This window comes from Elaeis guineensis, chromosome 10 (assembly GCF_000442705.2).
Source record: "Elaeis guineensis isolate ETL-2024a chromosome 10, EG11, whole genome shotgun sequence".
In the NCBI taxonomy this organism is placed as follows: Eukaryota; Viridiplantae; Streptophyta; class Magnoliopsida; order Arecales; family Arecaceae; genus Elaeis; species Elaeis guineensis.
Genome location: NC_026002.2, coordinates 867165 through 876704, shown reverse-complemented (window position 1 = coordinate 876704; position 9540 = coordinate 867165). Strand labels below are relative to the sequence as shown.

Sequence of the window (9540 nt, the reverse complement as noted above, 5' to 3'; positions counted from 1 at the left end):
CCAAAACAAAACAGAACAAAAATACCGTCATGCCCTGTCGATTAAACGGCAGCCACTCCACAAGCCCACACCTGGCTCCCACCCCCCACGCTCCAAAGGAACAACGTGTCCCAAAGCAAGGATCCCATTCCCTTCCAAACCCTCCAAGTGTCATCATAAAAATTCCAGACGTCCTCTCCTCCTTCCTCCGCTAACCTATATATATACACACATGGCAAAAACGGCCTTCTGTCTCCAGCGCAAAAGCCACCAAAACCTTGGCTGGGTACTCTCATCCAGAGGACGCTCCACAACTTCATCACAGGAACCCAGCCACTTTCTTCGAAGCCTTCGAGGATGAGCCAGGAACTGCCAAGGAGGGCTCTGAACCAGGCCGAGGCCTACGCCCATGCCCAAGGAGAGCCCATCAAGTATGGGGACGTGTTTAACGTCCAGGGGGAGCTGGGTCGCGAGCCAATTGCACCCCGGGACGCGGCCATGATGCAATCCGCCGAGAACCTGGTCATGGGCCAGACCCAGAAAGGTGGGCCCGCCGCCGTCATGCAGTCGGCTGCCAACCGCAATGAGCGGGCAGGGCTCGTCGGCCACCGCGACGTCAGCGGCCTTCCGGCCGACCAGGGCGTCTCCGTCACCGAGACCGACCTCCCCGGCCGCCGTGTCGTCACCGAGTCTGTGGGAGGACAGGTAAGAGTAATTCAGAGTATAATATCACAATACTAGGCTAGTCTTTTTTGCGTCTATTTCTTTGAGCTATTAATTTTTGGCTTTCGGACAGGTGGTGGGAAGGTATGAGGCGCCGGCGCCGGCGAGTATGACGACGCCGGCGGGGGCTCTGCAAGGCGATGCGATTACTATCGGAGAAGCGCTGGAGGCGACGGCGATGATAGCAGGTGGAAAGCCGGTGGACCAGGGCGATGCGGCGGCGTTACAGGCCGCGGAAGTGAGGGCGACAGGGCAGAATGAGGTTGTGCCGGGGGGTATCGCGGCCGAGGCGCAGTCGGCAGCGGACGCCAACGCCCGTGTGATGCGCGACGAGGACAGGGTCAAGCTCAGAGACGTGGTCACCGTAAGTATTAATTCTTCTACCGCCATCAATGGGTTGTAAACTATAGGCTATCTGTTGTATCATATTGTGATGTGATGATGATGTAGAATGCGACGACGAAGCTTCCCGCGGACAAGGCGGTGACTCGGGAGGACGCGGATCGGGTGATCGGAGCGGAAATGCGGAACAGACCGGACATGGCGACGCATCCGCAAGGCGTGGCGGCGAACATGGCAGCAGCGGCTCGGCTCAATCAAAACCGGCAGGTCTAGGCTTAAAACGGCGTCAGTCTTCATAGTGAAAAGTAGATATAGTGGGAGTGGCCTGTTGGTCCTATGTATCTGCGTGCAACTGTTACATGTATATGAAAACTTAGAGCGAGTGCTTGGTTTTTTGGTCAAGTGTTGGTCGAATGCAGTTTGTGATGGAACCCTGTTGTCTGGGTGTTGGTCTTATCTTTGAATATATTTGTGTAAAAAATGGTTTCGTAAGACCTCGTCGTTTTTTTTTTTTTTTTTTTTTTTTTTATGAAAATGAGATGTTACCACCCGAATTTATTAGATTAAATGAGGAGGCACTTACCTGGGATTTCAGGGGAAGGATTTGGTTGACCTAGGTCAACCAGGAAAAGGAGAAGATAATGATAGTGAGGTAACTTGAGGGTGACGTCAAAACAATGTAGAGGTGGCCTCTGTGGTGCAAATCTTAAGTGCTCGGACAATGTTGTGTATTCCTTGCTTAGATTTATCCTCAACAACCGAAGTTGGCAAAGCCTCTGAAATGGGGAAATATTTTTCTTTGGGTAAAATAATAGGGAAAGGATTGTTCTTTTAGGAAAATATATTTTTTTTTGGTAAAATGGATGATTTAAATTAAATGAAATACATATGTTGATGCTAAAATTCTGCCTGGTGGGGACGCCCTGGTTCGTGGTGCAATCGAAGAGTCGTCGGTTTACGCAAAACAGAAAAGCTTACTGGATTAGTTTCGGAATAAGGGTATGATGTAGAATAATGCTTTTCTTCTTCTCTCCCATACTTGAGGTCTTGGATCTTTTATTTTATTTTATTTTATTTTATTTTATTTTATTTTTATAGATGAAGAGGTCCTATTCCATCCTAGTTGAATCTTTTAGATCCGAGTTTTAGTGGAAAATTCTCTCTTGGTAGCTTTAGTGAAAAACTAATTGGGGAATAAGTCCCATTCAAATTGCTTTTTGGGTAATTTGAGTTTGTGGATATGGTCTATTGGTTGGTCGGTTCGATTTTTGTCGGTCTAGTCGGTCTGCAAGAAAGAGGTCGATGGTTCTCGATGTGTGTAAATCTGCAAAGAGGTACAGAGGGTCCGTTAGCTCATTTAGATTTTTATTCTTTGAGATCGGCGAGTCTGGTATGATCTGAGATTGGTTATGAGGTGTTTGCCCTCATTGGCTCGTTTTGCTTGTGACATTGAGGTTGATCTTGTCGGTTTTGCTTATCCAACTGATATTGCTATCCATGTTGAGGCGAGCTCCTCATTTCAATGTCTTCTTCCTCTTATCTAAGAAGGTGGGTCATTTGGTCATCCAGATTTTCTATTTTTCATCTTGATGCAAGTTTTCTACTTTTTAATCTCGATGCTGGGTTTCTGTCATCGAAAAAGATAGGTCATTTGACTCTTGAGATCTATTAGTTAGATTTTTTTGAATATTGATCAGGCTGAGCAGGAGAATATTATAAATATGATATCAATACATCACAGTAAAATTAATTTAAATAACTAAAAATCAATATTCGATTAATAAATTTAATTAATAAATTTATTTAAAATTTTTTATATCAAATAAATATCGACTGATAAATCTCAACTAATAACAATTAAATCTAAATCTAAAAAATATTGATATTATTGAATCTCACTTTTAATCTTACTTTCAAGTGATTTCTATGTTCAAAACAAAGCATTTGAATCAGAAAAAGAAAGATAGCATAATGAGCTTGACAACTCAATAAACAATGAATATTTTAGCTAGATAAGTTTAGTAATAATAATATACTAAAAATAAGCATATAAAATATATTAATTCAAAATCTGATTCACATATATGATATTTTTCAAATAATAAGCATGCAGGTGCAATCTTTTTATGATTCAAATTTTATTCATAAATTAATTTTTTGTAAAATATCATGTTCATCTCGATTGTTATGAACTAAATTAAAGTACCTATATATAATCTCTAATGGTAAGATATTAAAACACCAGCATACAATTTTCACTAGCATGGTATTAAATTACTAGCATTTAATCATTCCACTTGTAAGATATCGAATTAGTAATGCACAACTTTTACTGATAGGATATCAAATATCAATATTTAACCATTTCACTGGTAGGATATCATAGTACTAGTGTTTAATCCTTACTAACAAGTTCGATGTATGGTTTGATTGTGAGTCAAAATTCATCTTAAATCAAAATATTTTTTCTTAAAAATATGTCATATTTCAAATTGAATAATTTATAGAACCATACGACATCGAAATCAATCAGTATGATTGATATCAAATTTAATACACTGGATTATAAAGCACTTAATATTTTAAAAAAAAGATATATTCAGTAAGTTCAAACTACATGCGTCAGATTCATAAATCATAAATAATTTAATATAAAAAATATTTTATAATTTACTGATAAATCTAAAGAAAGTAAAGCATCCTCTATCTTGCAAGTAAAACTAACCTGCTGATCAAATTAATTAATTCCAAGAATCCTTCTCAGAATTTGTCAGCACTGTATCGAAAACTTGTGCATCTTACTATATAGGAGCGTAGATCCTTTCTTAGGTCTAGAATTTCAGGCTTCCATCTTTATTTTGTTCAAATTGTTGAAATAGATTAGCTTTGCATTTTTTGTAGGCATTCAATTATTTTGTGGCCTTTCTGACCACAACCAAAATATGCATCAGCGTACCAGAGATAATCCTTTTTACTATGAGTTTTATTACATTTGAAACACTTGTGCTACCAGAAGACTTAGAGTTATCACTTGCTGATCTCTTGTTTGCACTCTTGATATTTCTATCACTCTGGGATTTATTTGACCTACATTCTTTTTTTTTTGATTTCTTTTTCTTTCAGCACATTCCTCATTAACTTCGCTTTCAATTATTAATGCTTACTCACCATATCTGTATAAATAGTTTATTCATATAGCACCACTTGCTTTCTAATTTATGTTCTTAGTCTTACCTAAAATTTATACATCCGATCACATTCATCCTCGACTAAGCTTGGAGTAAACTTAGTAAGTTTCGTAAGTTTAGCTTTATATTCTGCAACTGTTATATTTTTTTATTTTAGATTAAATAAATTCTTGCTCTTTTTGAGTCCTTACACTGAGAAAAATATTGATTATAAAATATCTTTTGGAATCTCTCCCAGATGAGTTATTCTCCATCTTTTTTATATTTGTGTTTCAGTCTTTGCCACCAATTGAACGTCTCACCTTGCAGCAAGTGCAATGCATACAAGATTTTTTCAACGTCACGGTATTTTTTAACAATAAATGCTTTCTTCATCTCCAAAAGTCAATTTTTAGCTTCCAAAGGTTCCATAATTCTCTTGAAAGTTGGTGGGGCCAACTTCTTAAATTCTATAATATTACCTCATGGCTTTTGCTGCTCTTCACATCATTATGGCGGCAGTATTAATTTTTTGTTGCACTTGTCATTATTGCAGAAACTATTACTGCAATTATTATTGCGATTGCATTAAGCCAACTAGTGTTTGTATTTTTTGGGCCATAGTTGGTTCTGTTGGTTTGTCTGGGTGTTTCTAGCAAGAACAATGACTCCCTTTTGCTGAGGGGTGCCACCACCTATTGAGGGGTGTCGCTACATACCCTATTGATTTGATACTTTCCTAATAGTACCTCGAGCAATCCTTTTTATCTGATGTGGAGCCATTTCAATCTCGACAAATAAAGATTTTTCAATTTTTTTTTTCAAAGTCTAATATCTAAAATATATATTTATCAAAATTTAATCATAATTATTTTAAGAATAAAAATCTTAAATCTCAAAATTCTCATAAAATTGGCCATATGGCAGTGCCCGACATCCCAGTCGATTTGATTTAGGGCATCCAATTGACTAACTACAAATCAAATTAAGATCATGCTACGATACTAGGATGCAATCAATAGTAAAATCTCATGATGCTTAACCCGATTGGGGGTCGACAGGTTGTCCGATAGTCATCGATCAAGATCCCTTCACCAAGGCCTATCAAAGTTACTAAAAGATTTTTCTAAAATTTAGAAAACTTTAAGAGAGAGAAGCTATATGTAGAGAGACTCCACATAGAGAGAGAACAATTCTAGATAGAGAAGTTCATAGAGAGAAGCTAGAGAGAGAAAGTAGGGAAGAGAGAAATAGCGGACTAGGTTCTAGTCATTATCTAGAGAGAGAGGGACGCACACTAGAGTGAAAGAGAGAGGGACACGAGAGAGAAAGAGAAAGACAACTCTTCTCTCTCTCTCTCTTCCATTTTTTTTCTTCTTCTTTTTCTTTTTTCTTTTTTTTTTCTTGGCGAAAGAGGGACCTATGTTTCCCTTTCTTCCCAGAAGAAAGGGCTCCTGGCCAGCATGGTTGTAACCGGCGGCAGCTGGGGCTACAATGGCATGTCTAGTGGATCTTGGATCAACAATCAGTGAGTGATCGATGTCAGTGAAATAAAAAGAAAGATAAAATTCAAGCCAAAATAGGGCCTAACCAAGATCCTTTTCTTAGTTATTCTCAGGTACCAACCCACTCATTGGGGGCTGGGGCTTTGGCATAGGCTAGAGGGCAAAGTGGTGAAAAAATTAGGGGCTTTGGCGATGAGCACCGATGGCAGACACGGCTGGAAAAAGGGAGAGAGAGATCAGAAAATATATATGAAATTTTTTTCTTGATTTTTCGCTGAAATTGATGGTCGAGGGCGGTGCCTAAGGCTATGGGGAGAAGAAAAAGAGTGTAGGAGTTGGTGTGGTACTCTCAAGCTTTAGGAGGCCATGGGAAGAGTCAGAATGTTGGCTCTGGGAGACTAGGACAAGTGTGGTCCTAAGGTTAGGACAGGAGTGGTCCTAGGATGGAGACATCTATGGGTTTGAGGTCCAGATATTGAGAATTTTGAGGGATTTGGTTGGTGCTTTAGAGATTTGAGGACACCAGGTGGAGCAAAGAATCAGAACCAGGGATGAAACTGTGGAGAAAGAGCAGTTTTTGGATTTTAGTCGACTCAGACTAAGACTGGATTGACTAAGTTGAAGATGAGTCGACCCAGACTATGTCTCAAAGAACAAAAAATAGAGTTTTAGAAATCTATGATCGACACGCAGGTGAGTCGATTTAGTCATGAAAAAATAGCGAGATGGATTTTCTGTTTGGGTCCAGGGTCGGGTTTGATCCTAGGGGTCTTAAGGTTTGATTTGAGAGGTCTTAAGGTGATTAAATCAGGATGTGCACTGGAATTAAGCTCATGGGATGTATGGGTTAATCTAGGAATTTTTTTGGGCTCGGATTATTTAACCCATTGTAATTGGTATATATACAGATCTTGCAATACCATTGATAGTAGAACAAAAAGAGCTTTTTCTCCTGAAACCCTAGCCGCCTCTCTCTCTCTCATGTTTCCTAATCTCTACCTAGGGTTTCATGCCAAGGATCATTGGTGATCCAATCCAAGCTTCCACGTTCTCCTTTCTCTCTTTTCTGATTTGCTGGATTAAACAAAGAGAGCTCTGATCTGATGGATTATTAGACTCAATGTGGACTACTTTGACTACTATAGAGAATGATCACTAGACTTGATAAGGATTACTTTCACTACTATGAGAACTCGATGTGATCATATTGGCCACACAAGTAGAAGTAAATAAAATACAAGAGCAAAATCTGCCACATCAAAAAATTGAATCATGTGGTAAACTTTAGGAGACGATAATTTGGCCATACGATGCTCGATTGAGATAATATTTTTCTAAAATTTTATATCTTTTTAAGATCTATGACTTTGGACAAACCTTAAATGGGGTTAAATTAGACCAAAATTCTATTGTTCGAGTCTCAAAAGTTAAACCAAAATATTTTTCAGGAAAGATTTTGACTAAGGATTATCTTGTAATCCATGAAGAATTAGATGGAGCCATAGAAGAAAAAGTTGATATAGAAGTTGATATTTATCTCCTATAAAATTTTAATTTTTTTTTCATGATTTTTATATTTATCATTTTTTTAGAGATCTAGTTCTGTTCAAATTAAGAAGAGGAGTCCAACTTAACTTATTCAATGGTGGATATCTTCCTAGAAGATAAGAAGAGAAATTTGATCTGAATTGTGCAAGGATAGGCTTCGATCACTATTATAAATAGGAACAATGTACCTCAATTTATCGTATCATGAATTAATTAATAAAAAAATGAAAAAGAACTTGAGTCCTAGATTTGAAATTTCTTCTTTTTTTTCTATCTTTTTTTTTTATAAGATTCGAATTAAGCGAGTTGAAAGAAATATTTTTTCTCTCTGATCGAATCAAAAGATATCGATGAAATACTCCCAAGCTTTCTATATATTCTCCACTTCATTTGTATCGGGAGATGGTAAAAACATCGCATTTTGGCATGATGTATGAAAGGACAGTGAACTGCTGAAATCTATATTCCTAGCTCTATATGAACTCGCACAAAATCAAGATGCCACTCCTGCAGAATTCATGACAGCAAGCCAACAATTTCCACTCCTCTTAGCATTCCGTGCTCAGGACAACATGGAGGTGGTGCAACAATGGAGTTTTTTTAGTGGAAAATAAGTTTTCCTATCATGGTGGAATGACTTCTCGCTTCGCAAATGTCAACCGGCCATTACCTCTGCCACAAAAAGCAAAAGTATTCAACTGGCTAGTTTATCAGAATAAAATGTTACAGCTAATAACATAAATTGGCGGAAACGGAAGTATCCAGAGGCTCGTTATCTCTGCATATCCGAAGAAGAAACAGTGAACCACATTTTCTTAGCATGCAACCACACTAAATAGATCTGGAGGAAAATAATGGACAACACCAGCATTTCTACAATCCTAAGCTGCATTGAAGATATGCGGACGTATTGGAGGGAAACACTCACACAAAAGCCTCAAAAACTAGCAATTGACTGCTTCATAACAGCTCTATGCTGGAGCTAAGTTACTTCAAAGGATTTAATTGCTTCTTTTACAAAACTGGACGTCGCTGCGCCAAGGAAAATATCATACTCCAGTCAAATGGAATTTGTGAGTAATTACTTAATCCTTTCGGACTGACTGAGCCCTTAGTTACGAGGTTTGCCGATTATCATTTCTGCCGATCTCTCTTAGTTCTACTCGAAGCGGAGGCACTCTCTGCCGCTCTACTTTGGAACTGCATCCATTCCGAGTGGAAGTGAAGGACAAACTCTGGGAAAGACGGTGGCCATGGACATAGTCCTTTCAGACAGTGGCCGTTTAGTCCATGATGATCCGTTGGATGATCGGTGCAAGGTCAGAAATTGGAACACATTGATTCTGCTTTCAAAAGGACTTAATACTTCATCGTCAAAAGAAAATGCATGGAAGGATGGTGGAACGACGGAGCAGAATGCAGATAGCTGAAGACTCCACCGAGTATACCAATGCCGGACTACAACAATATTCTGAAGTGCAGCTCCGAGTTCGTCGCCTTGTTGGGCTGTTTTATTCCACCATCGGCAGTAACATTTTACCTGATACATCCTATCTATTTCATGTAGCTGTAAATATCTCCGATATTAATAAAATCCAATGGCCAGTGAAGGTCTATCTTTTCTAGCCTCCATTTACCTCAAAAGAATAATTTGCCTCGGTTTATGACATTCATGGGACTTTGCTAGTGGCGGATTGAGGTCCGGCTCCCCTCTACGATCTAAGATATTGTATCCGAAATTTGGGAGAATTTTAAGGCCCTGTTTTCTTTCTCATGATAATAATTCTGATTTATGGTAGTTTTATGTCGTCATACCTTTGCTTTGATCAACGATGCATTTTGGCATCTAGTTAGGAAAATAGTTTATTAGTTTTTAGGGTGCAAAGGGGCATAATGTGGGACCAATTTTATTTTCTTTGCATTATTTATAAAGTTTTTATCGGTACACAAAGCATTGTACCCAGGCTTTTCTCTCTCTTCATCTTGTCCACGTATTAAATCAATATGGGCAAAACCGCATGAGTCAAAGGTAAACATGTTAAAACCAAAGGCTGGGTAGAATATGAAAATTTTTCTTCCCATCCAGTTAGATCTCTCCGATCCCATCACGGGATGCTTTGAGATATGTGCTTGGGCTTGATAGAATGAAAAGTTTTCTTCCCATCCCATCATGGAATGCTTTGAGATTTGTGCTTGGCCTCGGTAGAATGAAAATTTTTCTTCCCATACCGACACGAATGCTTTGAGATATGTGTGCTTGGGCTGGGTAGAATAAA

The 9540-nt window shown here is 38.7% G+C and overlaps 1 protein-coding gene across 1 annotated transcript; it reads left to right on the top strand.

The window, feature by feature from the left end:
* Positions 1-215: 215 nt before the first annotated feature.
* LOC105053354 (late embryogenesis abundant protein D-34) lies at positions 216-1536 on the top strand. The gene is made up of 3 exons (XM_010934457.3): positions 216-684; positions 776-1066; positions 1153-1536. The coding sequence occupies exons 1-3, from the start codon at positions 337-339 to the stop codon at positions 1315-1317; spliced, it is 804 nt and encodes a 267-aa protein (XP_010932759.1). The 5' UTR covers positions 216-336; the 3' UTR covers positions 1318-1536.
* Positions 1537-9540: the final 8004 nt, after the last annotated feature.